The sequence below is a fragment of the Abramis brama genome (genome assembly GCF_963993115.1).
Source record: "Abramis brama genome assembly, chromosome: 16".
Lineage (NCBI taxonomy): Eukaryota > Metazoa > Chordata > Actinopteri > Cypriniformes > Leuciscidae > Abramis > Abramis brama.
The window spans coordinates 26,928,788-26,947,215 of NC_139978.1; the positions used below are offsets into that span (position 1 = coordinate 26,928,788).

The 18,428-nt window shown below is 37.8% G+C and overlaps 1 protein-coding gene across 2 annotated transcripts; it reads left to right on the forward strand.

Moving 5' to 3' along the window:
- The first annotated feature begins 339 nt into the window (after nucleotides 1-339).
- Nucleotides 340-18,426, forward strand: sh3gl1b (SH3-domain GRB2-like 1b). Of its 2 annotated transcripts, XM_084086605.1 has the most exons (10): nucleotides 369-744; nucleotides 10,718-10,786; nucleotides 11,817-11,889; nucleotides 12,079-12,222; nucleotides 12,324-12,457; nucleotides 12,979-13,137; nucleotides 13,858-13,961; nucleotides 14,058-14,191; nucleotides 14,504-14,551; nucleotides 16,126-18,426. In XM_084086605.1, the coding sequence occupies exons 1-10, from the start codon at nucleotides 700-702 to the stop codon at nucleotides 16,317-16,319; spliced, it is 1,104 nt and encodes a 367-aa protein (XP_083942731.1). In that variant the 5' UTR covers nucleotides 369-699; the 3' UTR covers nucleotides 16,320-18,426. The 2 variants fall into 2 exon arrangements, with proteins under 2 accessions (XP_083942732.1, XP_083942731.1); XM_084086606.1 differs by lacking the exon at nucleotides 14,504-14,551 and having other exon boundaries at nucleotides 340-744.
- The last annotated feature ends 2 nt before the right edge of the window (nucleotides 18,427-18,428 follow it).

An 18,428-nucleotide genomic window follows, 5' to 3' on the forward strand; every position in this document is an offset into this window, starting at 1 on the left:
AGTTCTATTTCATGAATTTGAAATAGAATCTTTTGATCAATTTATTGCATCCTTTCTTTGCTGAATAAAAGTATTGATTTATTTTTAAATTGTAATAATATTTCACAATATTACTGTTTTTTGTATTTTTAATCAAATAAATGCAGCCTTGGAAGAGATTGAAACCCATAAGAGATTTTTTAAAAACATTAAAATCATTTCAGCATAGTATTTAATAATAAACTATCAGCCTTTTGTAGAACTCTACTACAATAGACACCTGGCTCCATCATCTGGTCAATAGAAGCACTGGAGTTGTGGGTGCAGTACATGTCGTGAGCGGTAGAAGGCGCTTCGGTCCCTTTTCCAGTCCCTTCTCCGCTCGCGCTAGGAATGTGCTTGCGTTGCGCAGGAAACCGCTAGTTTCTCAAGACTTACAAATGCGGTGGATGGACTATTAACCGTATTAAAGACACATATTAGTAGAAAGCCACCAGAAGAACATTTAATATCATAACTTGATAAAAACTTTCCCAAAAGCCACCTGGAATATTTTTTTTTTTTTTTTTTGTGTGGAGTGGGTGTCGTTTATCGTTTATCTGAGGGCTTGAGTTTTATATTTCACTCACCGACCGTTGACTTTTATCACACTGTTGTGTCAGTATAAAACCTACTTTGCAAGTCTTTTTTTCGTCGAGAAAAGGGGATTACGCCTTGAAGATGTCCGTGGCGGGCTTAAAGAAGCAGTTTTACAAAGCCAGCCAGGTTTGCGAGTTACTTTTTTCTGTTGTTTTCTTCCATTGGACCGCAGTGTTGTGCCAGATAGCTTAGCATGCTAACGCTGCGCTAAACTTCCAGTAAGGGCTAGCGGAAAATGCGGCATCTCTGCCCGCTATTCTGCATTTTAAAAGTGTATTGTGTGTTTTTCTCCTTGTTGTAATTAACTCTTTCTAATTATTTACATATATAAATCGTGCTATTGTTAAATGTCATACCTTTGCAGAGTTATAAACTGCTTGCTTTGTGTTTTAATGATCGGTCTTGTCCTAACTTACAGTCATTGCCATATTTAATATTTTTGAAAGCTTTCATAAATAGTCAGTGTCACTTTATGGACGCTTTCAGACCTAATTAGAGGTTGCAATGTGTTAAAATATGCAGAAGAGTGTCTGTTTTCTTAGCTTGGTATTGCAATACAACGCCCCCGTCCTTACTATATCAGTCCATTTGCCACGTTTACTGTTGTTAAATGAACGATTTTGCACTGAGCATATGATCTACTCATGAAACCGGGTTATTTAAAATATGTACATGTATATGCTAATTCTGCGTAGAAATACGCCAAAAATATACTGCAGCATCAGGCTTACCAAAGATTACCGTTGTTCCCTTTATTAGCATCTGTTGGACAATCACGTCTTCTATGGATGTTGTGTTTGCAGCTCTCTTGTTTCTATGGTTCAAACTTTATGCTGGCAATATGTAATTGGAAAATATGACACTGTCACACTGGCTTTCATTTTACAAATGGGCAAATAGTCAGCCATGTAACTTGTCAGTGGGTTAAATTAACCTGCATGTGATTGAACAAGCACCATTTGGGTCATTAGTATCTTTAAGCTCTTTTAAAATGTAATATGCATATAAATATATTGCATATTTGAATATGCTAATATGCATTGAAATTATTTCTATAAAAGTGTATTGCAAGGTTTCAGAACTATGTTTTGGTCAAGCTTGGGTACTTCAGCTAATTATTATTTATTATTTACACGATGACAGTACAATTAGCAGACTGAAAAATGTAGACATTTTGAGAATTCCTAACAGGATGAAAATAACAAGCAATAGTAACCAGTCTCTGTAATTTTGTCAAACAGGATTTTTTTTATAGTTGAAACAAAGCTTTACTACAAATACAAAACATCTTAGAGTCAATCACACATTGCATATTTGTTCATGTTTGTGCTGATATTTTTCCTTTAGTTACATTTGTGATGTCATTAAGGAAATGGTGTTTTTATTTTATTTTATTAATTGGATATTACAATTCTAACAGGGTGAAAATGAGAACAGAAAACTATAAAATAATTGTAAAATAAAACACTACTAACAAGAACATATGTTTTGTTTGATACAATTTGATTATAGCAAGGAAAAAATGAAGAAACACTTGGAAATATTTTGAATTCATTTTTCTCATGTTAGATGTTCACAGTATCAGCTTGATGAAAATAGAGAAATTACTTAAAATTCTCCCCTATTTTCATATAAATGTGATGTGATATGGTAAAAGAAAACTGACTAATATGGTGTCCGTCCAATATATTAATACATATAGGCTAATGGGAGCATGAAAGTGAACTGCATAACAGCAAAAACTCAGTTTCACCAAATCTTTGGAGAAAATTTAGTTTCAATATAACTGGCCAGAAAAGCTTTAATAAAGCTTGTCCATCTAGTTTGGCTAGATATTGTCTTGTTATTAAGTTGGGAATGGCAAAATGAAACAGAACCTGAGTGTGGGCTCACAGCAGGCAGTGTGTTGGCTTTAAATGTGCCAAAATTCTCACTTTGACCCTGTGAAGACAATCAAATGTGTTATCAGGAAAACCTCTCCCTGATTTTGGCTGCTCTTCTGGCGGTGTTGTGAGGAGGTTCTTTGTCTATGGTTCATGGTGTAATTAACTCAAGACTTGTTTAACAAGACAAGACAAGAATTAACTTTTTTTTTTGTTAATTAATTTATTAGTTTCTCTTTGCCAGTGGTTGTGTTTTCCTTAGGGCACATGGTCACAGATGTAGGGGAAGCAGCGCATGTCTGTCACTGTTCGGTGATCTCAGCAGGAAGGGACAAACGGTTGCCCAATTTCCTGTCAGGAACATGTTCAGATCCCCAGTGGGGGATCTACATGAGTGGAGGAGTGCAGCAGGGCAGAGGAAAATGGCCAGTGTTTGGGCCGGAGAAGAGTATGAATCATGCAACACTTAAGGGGGGTTGGAGAGCTCTCGCCTGCTCTTCTTGGCTCTTTTTATTGGACTGCAGTGCTGCAGAGAACTCATGCCAGCATTCCACAGTAATCAATACTTGACATAAGCCGGACACCCTGCCAAAAGACAAACTCTTAATACCAGTCCACCCTCAGTCCAGCCTTCCTCTAGGTGTGCTGTCCGTAGAACTGTTTGAGTTATTTTGAGATTGATCGCGCCCAAGCGCTCGCAAAAAGCGGATATATCGGCCTTGCCGATAAATCGGTCGACCACTAATTTTAATTGTTTATTAATAAACTAGTGTTTTCTGAGTCAGTGTTGACTACAAAGATGAAGTTGAAATTGCTGACTCGTCATCTCTAGTATAGTGAACGCGCTTGCGCTTATAGAAAGAAATGCACCTTTCATTTGGATTACATAATCAGTAGGGGTGCAATGGTTCAAATTACTCACGGATTTGTATCACGGTTTTAGGGTCACGGTTTCGGTACGATTCTGTATGTGCTGTGTTCAGGGAAAAAAGCACTACTGTCAAATAAAAATGAAGAAAATAATAACAAATAATCTAACTACAAGCAACAGCACAAATAAATACAATAGAGCAAAGATACAAATAAAATAAACAGTGCTTTTCAGGTGTTTTAGGTAGGTCTTGCATTAGTTTCAGGTACAGAAGTTGTAAAATAACTGCATATTTGACTGTATAAATTAAAGACGAATTCTTATTAAAGTTCAAAAGCTATTCAATCTAGAGCAGGGAGGGTTTTCTTTGTATTTTGTTGTTTGATTAACATTAAAACCTCAGACAGCAGGAGTATTAGCACGCTGTTACTTTAAGATATAATGCACGGATCCAGTACACACTGATACTGATGCACATGCCTCGACTGTTTCATTCACTTACTGCGAACCGTTACACCCCTAATAATCAGAGAGTATTTGTTTTCGATTCGAATTGGATGATGTGCACCGCAAGGGCAGGGCAATAATCCCTCCTCTCCAACAACCTGTGAGATCGCTGCAATAGAGCATACATTTTCTGGATGATGCCAGCCATAAAGTTGGTAATTTCTGCACCACTGCAGTAAAAATAAACAGTGAAATGTTTTCATACAGGTTTCCTGAATACTTCCCGTGGTCGGAAAAACAGATGCCACTGGTTACGCCAGTGTTGCTGTGTCAGGCTTGTTGAGATGCTACTACAAACAGCAATGTTTTAATTGAGACACATCGTTTACACTTCTGTGAGTAATTATGCCTTCAGTTTTCTGGGCATAGTAAGATGGGATAGGAGAAAGTAATTTTTTAACAAAAAAAGCAGATCCATCCAAGCAGGTGTCTACCTAGTAACACATTTACTTAACATTTGTTGAGGATTGTGCAAGAGGGATTGTTCTGAAATTCCTGCGTTGTTTCTGTAGAAGTTGACTCACAGTCATGCATTCTTCTCTTCATTAGACTCACAAGCACAGCATTATCTATGGAGTGTGGACTTGGTTTCAGTGCGCCTGCTGGGTCTGCTTCGGCAATGTGGCCGGCTGTTTGTGTGTGCGTATTTGTGTCAAAGTTAGCAGTTGTTTGCATTCTTTATCAACAGTGTGTGAAAGAGCTGAGCCTATGTATTATCTTTTTACCTGCTGATAAAGCCTCTTTCAGTCATAAATATACATAATCATGTCGCCAGCGGACTGAGCTTACAGTTTCATTGCGGGAGTGTCCTATCTAGATCATTACAGAACATCTTCTGTTTTTAAATAGAAAGGTGGCACTGATAATATTGCCTTCATTTAGCCTAAATGTTATATTGATGGGAACTTGAACATGTCAGTCTTTATCTGTTGCCTTAATCTTAGCCGTATCATGTTTTCCACCTAGTTTATGGCGTTAATTCTATCCACTGTCTCTCACCATCTCAACATATTGGAGACATTTGGACGCACCCCATTGACATGCCACAAAACACTGGTTAATTATTTACTAATTTCCTTTGTTCCTGCCTGGTCTGCCAAACAAACTGAATTGCACAAATATGCAAACATTCTTGGAGGATATAGAGTGAAAAGGTCACTGCAAGCAGACACCTCCATGTCAAACACAGCTATAGTTGTAATGGAGTGTTCTTGTGCTGATGTCTTTGGCTTAAAATAACTCTGCTATTCATCTTGATTCAATTGTATCAAGTTGTTCATGATTGCTCTTGTGCATGGTAGTGGTGGTGTTGAAGGATAAGTTCAATCCAGAATGAAAATTTCCTGATAATTTACTCACCACCATGTAGGCTTGCTACGATAGTCGGTGTTGACGGTGTTACCGGTGTTCAGAAGCAACACCGGTTCATCGCGGCACTGCCCCCCACCGTCAATTTAAATTGTTGTTCAATTGTTGAGAAATGTCCACGGGCACGGAAGGAGCAGAACAAAGCGTACGTTTTCAGTTAATTTCTATAGGAATTAATTGACAACGTTCGCTCTGAACCACACCATTATGAATGCCCGTGCGGACGTGCGCATTTTAGTTTCGCTTTTAAATTAGTAATTAAAAAGCCCCTGCCGGTGATTCTGGTATTGTTGTCACACATCGATTAACCGGTGTGAAAATATCCTCACCGTCACATCCCTACCCCCATGTCATCCAAGATGTTCATTGGGTGAACAAGAAATTAAGGTTTTTGAGGGAAACATTCCAGGATTTTTCTCCGTATGGTAGACTTCATCGGGGACCAACGGCTTGAAGGCCCAAATTGCAGATTCAGTGCTGCTTCAGAGGGCTATGTAAATACTTTTTAACCACAAATGCTCGTCTTGCATTAGCTCTGTGATGCCAGTCCACGACTTCATGCATTACTTAGTCACATTGGAAAGGTCACGCGTTACATAGACGGAAGTATCAACCCAATGTCAAATGCCCTTTACAAAAATAAAGGGTAAAACAACGATGTCGGATAATTTTGAAGTTGGAAGAGAAAATGCGATGGAGTTTTCTGTACTTCCGCCTACGTGGCATGACCTTTCCAATGTGACTACGTAATGCGTGAAGCCGTGAACGCGCATCGCAGAGCTAGTGAAAGACGAGCATTTGTGGTTAAGTATTTATTTATTTTTTATAGAGAATGACCGATCGTTTTGCTAGGTAAGACCCTTATTTCTCGGCTGGGATCGTGTAGAGCCATTTGAAGCTGCATTGAAACTGCAATTTGGACCTTCAACCCATTGGTCCCTGTTGAAGTCCGCTATGGAGAAAAATCCTGGAATGCTTTCCTCAAAAACCTTAATTTCTTTTCGACTGAAGAAAGAAAGACATGAACATTTTGGATGAAATGGGGGTGAGTAAATTATCAGGAAATTTAAATTCTGGAGTGAACTAATCCTTTAACACATTCATTTATTGGGATTTTTTTATAAGACACCAATCTGCATATGTACATTACACTAACAATTAAAAAATATTGCAGGCTTGATAGGCTTACGTTAATTGATGTGAAAGCAACAATTTATTAACTTCTAAAGGCCCTGTGTGTTATATCTATTCATTGCTTTTGTCTGCAACAATAATGGCATGTCTTTGAATTATCTTAATTTGGTGGCTTTGGTCATCTAATATTTTGCATATAATTGTGATTATTACATTTAAATTAAAGCTGTTGTTAATTCAATAGACTGCCCTAGTATAAAATGTTTTAATTTCATTGCAAATTTTGTTGGTTTTTTTAACCTCTACTGCCAGCAAGGGTTGTCTTAAAGAGCTATTTACTGTAATCTATATAGCAGATGTTGCAATAACCTCCCATAGTGTATTTTTAATGATTTTATGAAAAAGTCTTTTTAAACTTTGATTGGACTTAAAAGACCATTTGAAGTGTGTTGTTCACAAACTAGACATGCATGTTTAGATCATAGAGAATGCTTACAGTATAGAGTAAGAGAAAAACTCAAGGAAACAGGTTGTTATGGATAAATAATCTTTAATACAGCCATAGAAATAGCAAAATGAACTTCTAAGCATGGCAAGTTACATCCATAAAATGACATGTGTTTGTGATTTAATGTTCGTATGATGTAATATGACAAACATCCAGTGCTTTCCATGTTGAAATATATGCTTCCTCCAATTAGGGTGAAGAAAAGATATAAAACAAACAACATATGTTAGTGAGGACTGAAATTTAACATGTGGCCTTGTTTCAACAGTTGCACGATCACTGTCTCAGGTTCTTTGTTGCATGTTCAGGACATAAAGAGTGAGTGGATGAGCATGTGTTACCAAGACCTGAGAATAACAACTGTTGTGGCAGACACAGGTTCACACAGAGCTGTTTTGTTTTTAATACCACTGGTGTTGGCAAGGAATGCATTATATGCTGTATAATATTCTCAATGATTTTCTTAGAATAATTTGGATAATAAATATGGAGCTATTTAAAGTATTAAGAATGAAAGCTATGGAAGTACAGGGGGAAAAATGATCCCTCCCAAGTGAGCGCAAGAGAAATGAGTTGCAGGGAGGGCTAATTGGATTTACATGTGTGCGGTGCTAAAATGAGTTCCTTGTAAAAGTTAGCCATTTTCTGCAGTTTATATATTGTGAGGAATACAGAGGTGGAGGGAAAGTGTAAAATTATACGAATTGTTGATGAATTGTATTTAACTGGTCTCCGTGTGTTTTGTGGTATGATCAATACAAGCTTTTCCAGTTACATTTTGTAAATGTCATATTTTACAGTCATTTTAATTAGAGCTGCACGATTAATCATTAAAAGGTTGCAATCTCTATTCAATCACCCACACACCCACATCTCATTCCTAAACAACAATGATTCGGCCACGTCTATTAAAGCTTTGACAAAATCACACCGTAACATTCAAATCTGTGTTTGCGCTGCCACTGATGCAGAGAAAGCTGTTAGGCTATCTAGGTATGAAACAGTTTCACAAATAGTCTTTTTAGCCACACAGTGTCATCATTTCCATGTCAAAACTATTTAAATGATCACAGAAGTAGGGGAGAGTGGAGACACATATTTGCATTTCCTTAAGTTTCTCAGAGACTGTTTGTATTGGTTGGGCAAAATTTTAATACATTAAAGGGATAGTTCACCATAAATGAAAATTAGGCCATGGTTTACTCACCCTGAAGCCATCCTAGGTGCATATGACATTCTTCTTTAAGACGAATACAATCGGCGTTATATTAAAAAATGTCCTGTTTCTTCCAAGCTGTATAATGGGAGTGATTGGGTTTATTTTTTCAGAAGTCCATCGAAGCGCTTCCATCCATGATAAAAGTGCTCCACATGGCTCTGGCGGGTTAATAAAGGCCTTATGAAGTGAAGTGATGCGTTCATGTAAGAAAAATATCCATATTTAAAACTTTATCGACTAAAATAACTAGCTTCTGGCAGACGGCTGTACGCAAGTCGACTTAAAAGAGTAACACTTGACGATGTATGACATAGGAAGTAGGAGTAGCGTAAGCTTAAGCCCTATTCGGACGGGATTAACTTTACAAGGGTAGATGGAGTAATGTAATTTTACCACAGGACGTCTGTAATATTAATGGCCAGTGGGATAAGATATCTCATCTCTGTAAAACTAGCAGAAGTGGGAGGAGTAACTCGATTTGCGCATCGCCGTCACCCTCCTGTCGTGTCATCATGTGTGTTGCTTCCTGATATCACGTGTGCAAACAACCTATATTTATATATATAAAACAGTTATGTCTGGTCGAACGATGTGTTAATTAACTTTAGTTTGGATTGTGTTGGTAATAGGCACTTACCTAACGCTAAAAGATGTTTCGTGCCTCTAACAATTGCTTTCGATCTTCTTTCTGGTCTGAAATTTGGTGTGTGGAAAACACTTGAGTTTTGCCACAGACTCCTCCTAGCGTCTAGAACACAACTGAATGCTTTTTCAAGCGTCTCCATTCTTGAAAAAACGTGGCAAACTACTTTTAAACAGGAAATGACAAAATATTTACGTACATATTTACAGCGGGTCTATTCGCACGGGATTAGTATTACCTGAGGTAATTTTTCCGGACCTTTTTACTGAAGGTAAAAGTCGCTGTAATCTTTACTGACATTGTCCGTAATGATTACTGAGATGGCACATTCGGACGGGACTAAAATCACAGAGAAGCTCTGGTAATTACTACTTTACACCACCTCTCCATGTTAAACTAGTCCCATCCGAATAGGGCTTTTGATGCCTCTCGTGGTTCAAACAAACAGGGCTGGGCAACCGCGTTCGTCATTACGTTGTGCATCAAGTTCAAGGGTTAGTCTTTCGCCGTAAACGATGCGTCTGCCATCTGCTAGTTATTTTAGTCGATAAAGTTTTAAATATGGATATTTTTCTTACACGAACGCATCGCTTCACTTCAGAAGGCCTTTATTAACCCGCCAGAGCCGTGTGGAGCACTTTTATCATGGATGGATGCGCTTTGATGGACTTCTAAAAAAATATACCCATTCACTCCCATTATAAAGCTTGAAAGAGCCAAGACATTTTTTAATATAACTCCGATTTCATTCGTCTGAAAGAAGAATGTCATATACACCTAGGATGGCTTCAGGGTGAGTAAATCATGGGCTAATTTAAATTTTTAATTAAACTATCGTTTTACTGAATAATTAAGTAAACCTAATTTCTTAATTTATCTTTGTAAAGAAACCTCATTTCTTAACTGGCTACTCTCTGCTGTCTCAGACGACGACATATTTTACTGTCGGCCACCGTAACTTCTGTTGGTTGCTATACTTGTGAGGGTCAAATGTCCTCACTTATGTAGTGAAATATTATGACAACTGACTAATGAGGACATTTTACTGGTCCTCACTAGTTAAAAGGGCTTATAAATCATCTGAAACATGTTTTTTTAAACATCTGGCAAAACATCTAGTGCAGGTGTGTCCAATCCTGCTCCTGGAGGGCCACTGTCCTGCAGATTTTGTCAGAACGTCATGTTGCAACTTTCCCTACTCCTTACAGTGAAAGCCATGATAAAACTTGCTCTGCTGGCTTAACACAATAGCTTTGACACATGCTAGCTATGCCTGTTAGAAGCTAAGAAAACACTGATTAAAATATGACTTTACAATGCTTCATGCAAACAGTTTAGACACTATGACAAAAACTCTGATGATAAAATACAGTGAGGAAAATAAGTATTTGAACACCCTGCTATTTTGCAAGTTCTCCCACTTGGAAATCATGGAGGGGTCTGAAATTGTCATCGTAGGTGCATGTCCACTGTGAGAGACATAATCTAAAAAAAAAAATCCAGAAATCACAATATATGATTTTTTAACTATTTATTTGTATGATACAGCTGCAAATAAGTATTTGAACACCTGAGAAAATCAATGTTAATATTTGGTACAGTAGCCTTTGTTTGCAATTACAGAGGTCAAACGTTTCCTGTAGTTTTTCACCAGGTTTGCACACACTGCAGGAGGGATTTTGGCCCACTCCTCCACACAGATCTTCTCTAGATCAGTCAGGTTTCTGGGCTGTCGCTGGGAAACACGGAGCGTTTAAAATGCATTCCAACTGATTAAACATTTTTAATAGACTGCAGCAATTAACATTTTGTCAGAACCTCTAGTAAATTCCATGTTATGTTTTTTAGTTGTCTGTTCAAAATCGTGGGAAAAAAAACGTATTCTCAATTTATCCAGAATTATTCAAGTTCTAACCTTAATACAGTCATACTGGTTTAAAAGGGCTTCTCTCTCTGTTTGTGTCAGATGGTGAGTGAGAAGGTTGGTGGTGCTGAGGGAACTAAACTGGACGAGGAGTTCAAGGACCTGGAGAGAGTAAGTGGAGAGAATTTACCCACACAGCTGCCAATAGTCTTTCTAAAAACATAGATTTTAAACACATAAAGTGATTCAAAGGCTTGACCTCTGTCCCACACATCCATCAATGAGATTTTCTACACTACCTGTGTTTTTGTGGAAAGTTTATTTTATTTTCAAAGTGAAAGTGGTGTGGCTGCAGTGATCCATGATTGTAGCCTATGTTTTTATAATTATCGGACATATTTATTCACTGCAGTGTCTTTGGCTAAAATCTTATTTTAATAATCCAATCCTTTAAACATGAATGATGTCATCAGAGGTCTCCTTAAAATATTGCTCAATGATATACATTTAACTTTGTTCTAACACTAAACTCTGTCTTCACAGATTTGACAGATGCCTCTTCATTCAGTTCCTCTGTAATTACATGTTTTAGTAGATGATTTAATAGAATACACACAAATAAAGATGACTTGAAGAACAGTAGTCTGATAGATCTTATGTAGGGAAATTCAATACAGCTACTCCCTTGATTAGGAAGGCAATAAGGCATAAAGTACAGTCTACTGGTCAACATTACAAAATAAGCCTGCTGTCATGTATCATCCTGAAGGGGTTTATTTTGAAATAATGACCAGCTGACTCTAGATTACTTGAAACTTGAACTTGAACTTGAAATATTGATTTGTTGAAATGGCCTTATTATGTGAGAAGAGACTTCAGTGCTACAAAAGCCATTTAAGTAGCACAGTCAAGGAGATTGATTGCCTTAGATAACTTTCAAACATAGCTATAGTTTAGCATTGTTATACAAAAAATTTTGACCACGGAATGCTGCGATCAGAATCAAGAATCTGAAACATTCCAGAGTGTCGTGTAATTTAATTTAGTTTTAGACGTTGATTAATTAGACTCTGTTCTTATTGTTACACGTTATAAAAAAGCCATTTTGTCTTTTTATTCTGTGTTGGTTATTGTGTTTTGCTTGTAGTGTTGCATGTATACGTGTTCTCTGTGCATTGACCTCCCCTCTGTGTTTCTGTAGAAAGTAGATGTGACAAATAAAGCTGTGGTAGAAGTCATCTCTAAGACATCAGAGTACCTGCAGCCCAATCCAGGTAAGACCAAAGACATCCCTGGAGCTTTTATTTAGCTTGCTGTCTAAAGTTTGTACAAGTTTGTAAGTTTGTTTTTTCTGACAAAACATGCACACAATTGATCGTTATTGTAAACCGTTTCTCTGTCTTTTCCATTCTATTTCTCTTTCTCTGTTGTTGCCACTGTTCTTGCCTTTCTGTCTCACACAGCATCTCGTGCAAAGCTATCTATGTTAAACACTATGTCTAAGATCAGAGGGCAGGTGAAGAGCCCAGGTTATCCACAGGCCGAGGGGCTGCTGGGAGAATGCATGGCAAAGTATGGCAGAGAACTTGGAGAGGAAACAAACTTTGGTGGGTTTACAAAATAAGTGCAGCTTTTAAAACTTCACAGATTTCATTTGCTGTTCTCCAGCTAACCAAATGCACAAAACAAACCACATTTGTGTCTGTAGGTGGTGCCTTATTTGATGTTGGTGAAAGTATGAAGAGGCTAGCAGAGGTGAAGGATTCTTTGGACATTGATGTTAAACAGAATTTTATCGACCCTTTACAAGGCCTGTGTGACAAGGACCTAAGAGAGATACAGGTTTGCTTTCACTCTCTGTCTCACACGCATATAGAGATACCTACAGTATATAACTGAAAATGTTTTTATGTGACACCCACACTCTCAGAAAGAAATTTGCAAAAATGTTACCTTTAGGGGGGTACAACAGCTTGTCACTGGAGCAGTACCCCTGAAAGGATCATAGTTGTACCTTAAGGGTATATACTAAGGTAATAATATGCACCTTTTAGTGGTAGATAAGGTACAACGTTGTCCCTGCCCCAGTGAAAAGCTGTTGTACCCCTAAAGGTACAATTTTGGCAATTTCTTTTCTGACTTAGCAGATAAAATGTGACTTAGCAGATAAAATGTGATAAAATGTCTTTATTTCTAGACTATTTACAAGAAATAAAGATTGTATTTATGAAGAACTGTACAGTAAAATCCTCTTTTTGCTTCTTGAAGAATAGATTTTATATTTAGAGTTCATTTCCTTTTCTATGTTTTAATGTGGTCTGGTTCCACACCAGTTATATTGAAAGTGTTTCCCTCTTTCTCAGCACCATTTGAAAAAACTTGAAGGACGCAGGCTAGATTTTGACTATAAGAAGAAACGTCAAGGGAAAATTCCAGATGAAGAGGTCAGGCAGGCGCTGGAGAAGTTTCATGAATCTAAGGAAGTGGCTGAGATCAGCATGTACAACCTTCTGGAAACTGATGTAAGGATTTACCATCTGACAGCTTGATGCTTCATTCAGTGTGTTTTTGTGCTTTTGGGTGTCTTGGGGATTGTTCTAATCCTATTAGCAGCACTGAATAATTCAGTGTTTTTCTGTAACACCTTGCCTTACTGATTTTATACCAACTCAACTGTCTCTCTTAAGTAATTCTGGCAAAGACTGACACTTTAGAATTAGCAGTATCGAAGATGAAAATTTCCTTTCCTTTTTTGACTCCAGCCCATCAGTGGGGTGGGGTCAAGACAGGTAATCCAATAAAACTGCCTAAAAAATAAAAATCCTCTTGCTTCTTGGCTGCAGCTTTTATCTAATATTTTATGGAGATGTCAGAGCGCCATCTGTTGGTTCGATATTACAATAACGTTATAAGGGAATAAACATTTGCTAGTGGAGTCTATGGAAAGACTATATTAAACTCATCAGGCTCTAGATGTAAAGTAATACACTTAAGATGTTGTATGGTACAGTTTTAAATGATAGTAAACGTTTAGTGTGAACTGCTAGCAGAGCTCCCAGTCTAAATTCAGCAGTCTAGTGAGACCCGTGTGAACTCAAGGCCTCAGGAATTACTCATTAACTATTTGTGACTATTTTTAATGAAGGTTGTTGTGGTTGCACAGTGTGACCATAAGCGTGGATGTGCATAAGTGACAAATAAATATATCTTTATATATTGTATGTATGTGTGCTCCTGTGCAGATTGAGCAGGTGAGCCAGCTGTCGTCACTGGTTGAGTCTCAGCTGCAGTACCACAGACAGGCTGTTCAAATCCTGGACGAACTTTCTGACAAACTCAGAGACAGGTGTGTATGTGAGCACGTGTCCTCCTTTCACAGCATGTCTGTTTGTTCTTGATTCTATCAAAAGAGGCAATAAATGACTCCTGTTTAACCGCCCAGGATGAAAGATGCTCAGTCACGTCCTCGTAAAGAGTATATGCCCAAGCCCAAGCCTGTAATTGACTTTGGAGACCCCAGCGAACAGTCGAACGGTGGCTTCACCCCAACATCTGCTCCACCCATGCGCAATACAGGTAAGACCAGACATTTGACCTGCTTCATAAAACAAGTCATAAAATGCCCTTTTGCCCTATTATGTAGCCAGAATAACATGAGGGATTGAGCTATTCTTGAATGAGGATAGATGATCTTCATTACATTGAGGAAATGCTTTGGACTAGTGAGAGAAAGGCACATTGTGCTTTGTGCGGTTGCTGCCCCGTGGCAGGGTGTGATGAGACCGCCTGTGCGTGTGTCGGGATAGACAGGCCAAATGGACAGCTGTCAGCTGCTCTCTTCGTCAGCCAGTGACCCTGTTCTGTGTTCTCTTCCCATTGCGTCATCAGAGCCATTCCACCAGTTTGGCAGAATATCCACATGGAAACCCAGATTGCGTGAGTCAGAGAGTGTGTGATTCTGTATGTTTGCATGGGAAAGTGTATGTGTTCGTGTGTTTGTGGTGGAGAAAAAAAATGAGGAAGGAGAAATGAGCAAAACTGCACATTTTCTAACAAGTCTTCTAATTAATAAGAATCAAAAGAGATAGGATATATTTGTATAAATGTAATTTTTTTTCACAGTTAGATTTCCGTTATCTAATTGTATGAAGTAGAACAGAATAGGAACGTTTGGAGGAAGTTAAAAGGTTTTAATAGTTAAGACGTGGCACAACTACAAAAAGGCGCACATTACAACAGCAAGTGGCAAGCAAATATACTATAACAAATTTTCCTTCTGTAATACCACCATCGGTGATGATAATAAGTTCCTCTAATTTACTTACATAGATTATTTACATCTACAGTGGATTTTTCCCATAGCTGTGAAAATATGATTTTATGAAGGGAAGTATTTGTCCAAAACATGCAAAGTTCAGCTCTCCATTAGTTGATAGTTTATTGCACTGACATACAGCAAACTACAGGTTACATAGTGTCTTGTATGGGGATGTGTGCTTGACAGGAAAGAGGTGTGTATGTGTGTAAGAGAAGACTGTACAGGTGTCTCTGTGTTTGTGTGTGTGTGTAAAGTGTGTGCATGTATGTTGGCCTCAAGCACAAAGTGCTGCTCCACCTAACAGAGTGAGCCCCTGCTACAGACTGAAACTGGAGGTCTCCTGTCACATGACCACAGACCCAGGCTTTGCCACCCGACCCCTCACTAACACAGAGCATCTTGTCCTAACCCAGACGGTTGTAGTGGGATTAAAAAAAACTGTGTGTTAAACTAACACGTATATCGGCACTGCTCACTGAGGGCTTGACCTTGGTTTGACAGACTGGACTGGGAAATGTTTCTTTGTCAGGAAACTGAAAAACTTCTTAATTTACTCAAGCAGTGTTATTTTAGTAGTATTTATTAATATTTTTAATTAACTGGTATTTGCTGGTCAGTATTTATTTTAATTTTAGTTTGTTTAAATAATGTTGTTATGTGCTTTTATCTTTTTTATTACTTTTTGCTTTTTAGCTTTAATTGTATTGCAGTTTTATTAAATGTATTACTTCAACTTCATCTTGCCAAGGCTAACTGTTGGTATAAAAACTGTTTCAAGTTTTCATCAATCTAATATTTATATTTTATTTTATTTCATCTTTATTTCAATTACCGAAACAAATCCTGCTATAAAGTATGAAAGTGTTTAAAATGTTTAGTGTTTAAACATTTTATTTGTTCTTTAATGCTTTTCATTAAAAATGAAAGTTTAATTATTTTTTTTGTACGTTTTTCAAAATAGAAATTAAAAATATATATTTTTAAAATCATGTAAATTCCCTTAAAATATTTTTGGGTGTTTATACACAACCTGAACGAGACATTTTAGAGTAAATAATTTCTTTAGGACTCTATACTTTGTCTTATGTTTTTGTCTAGAATGTCAGATTACTGCCGTAAACTAATATCCCTCATTCCCCAAATCCCTCCTTAATATCCCATTGTCATTAAATCTCTCCATCTGTCCTCTCAGCCGCGGAGCAGCCGTGCTGTAAAGCGCTCTATGACTTTGATCCGGAGAACGAAGGCGAGTTGGGCTTCCACGAGGGTGACATCATCAATCTGACCAATCAGATCGATGAAAACTGGTATGAAGGCATGCTGCGTGGCCAATCCGGATTCTTCCCTCTCAACTACGTGGAGGTGATCGTTCCTCTGCCACACTAAGTGACCTCTGTCACGGAAAAGAGGGGGAGAGAGAGAAAGAGCAATAAAAAAGTGAAAGGGAGAAAGCTGGAGGGAAGTGAGGTAGGGAGAAAGGAGCCAGTTGAAATCATCTTGGTCTTCATCCTCACCACATTGTTGCCGTTGATCCAAATGTACCTGTACTCTGGCACTTTTACACATTGATTTATTTTTGAAGGAGGGAACTTTGGGAAATGACGACCTTTCACATTCCAGGACTGACTGACTTACTGACCAGTTGACTGACGTACGGATGGTATAACTTGGTCCTTAAGCTAAAATTTCAGACACTCTAACTCACTTCATCGTCCAAGTCTTTTAATAATGTTTCATACTGTTTGTGCTGCATTAACTGAAAAGAAATGAATACAGATCATGATATCCCTGTGATACAATTTTCATGTTTTTAAAGAGTAGACAGGCTAGTCTTAATCTATTTACCTACGTACAAATTCTCAACTGTTGGATTGTGAAAAGTTGCATTTTGACTCGACTGGTCCCCTTACCGCCCCCTGCTGGTCAGGCTGCGACATTGACCTGCCTCAGATTAAGGAGAAACAGCCTTGTATCTGTAACGACACATTAGCACTGGGGCTGTGTGTGAAATGTCCCAATGTGCAGCAATCCTGAGCCACAGACCTGTTGAGAGAAATTAGCCCTTTTCTATGCTCCATAATTTTAACATAGCTTTTCGTCATCTAATATTTTTCATGTATATTTTTTACAAGATAAAATAAATTAGACGCTGAATTGCACCTTGAATCTCATCATAAAGGTGAGCTAAAACACTTAATGTATGTGTTTAGTCAGGTGGAGAGGGTTTTACCGCACTACAACCGTTTATAAAGTATGAAACACTATGCTTCCCCTTTTACAACTTTTAACCCAGAGGGCGGCAAATAAACAATTTGCGTACTGTTTTCTGAAGGAAACACAGCCAAATAGTTATTTAAATGGAAATGTCTTCTTCTGGCAGCCTGAATTATAGAGTCTTCCTCTCTCTTTCTCCTCTTTTGAAGTCAGTTTACGGTATTCAATACAACTGATGCTGCTGGCAGTGTCCCATTATTTCAGGTGTGTATATCTGGGTGTGTTTAGGGTGGATGTTGGCTCATAAGCCCCGTATTAAATTTAATTTACACAGAATTTCTTTATTAACAAATACTACTTCTCATCTTCAGAAATGAAGGGATGGTGCTACATCTCTTGCTCTCACCCATCACTTTTAAAGTATTATTATAGCTTTAAAAGTGGTTGCAGATCTAGTTTATCTATTTTACTCGTGTTCCCTAGTTCTTAGGATTTTTTTTTTTTTTTTTTTTTTCATTTCAAATACTGCACTCCATAAAAGCATGGACCTACACACCATCTTGGTGGTTCTGAACATACCAACATCTGTCCCTCCACCCCGACTCCATGTCCTGTCTGCACAGAGCACCTCTGTGACCTTTTCCTCCCAGTGTCTGTTTACATGTTTTGTCCACGGTTTGTTTTGCTCACCGTAACAGACTATTGTAGATGTGCTGAATCAGACAGGCTATGGTGACCGTTTCAATGTGAAAAAAGGGTTTTAGTGCCTTTTCGATGGCATGAATCAATCTAGAACACCAAACAAAATATTAAATATGACTGTCGATCTAATATGTAGTTTCTATGTCTGTCCTCTTTCATTATTTACGAAGGGCTTGTTGGTTTCAGTATTTGGCATGAGCTGTGACCAGATGTACAAGCATGAGTACAAATGTGCCTTTGCAACACTACAAGTTTAAGAAAACAGCAAGTGGGTTATTTCTGTCTAATGGAATGAGGGTACCAGAATGATTTTATGAAAAGAAATCATGCTGGCTCTACTCTTTTTAGTATTATATTGTTTTTTATATACATACAAAACCATTCAACCTTTTTTATTAATGATTTTTGCATGTTAGCTTAATAGCAGGCTGATGTATGTTTTAGTTTTAAAGTCTCCCCTTGTATGTCTCAGATTTAACTGCATTATATTGTTATTCTTAAGTATTCCGAACTCTAAATATTTGTATCTTATTGTGTCCACTCGTCTTTAAGTAAATAAATTCAAGAAAGTACTCAATC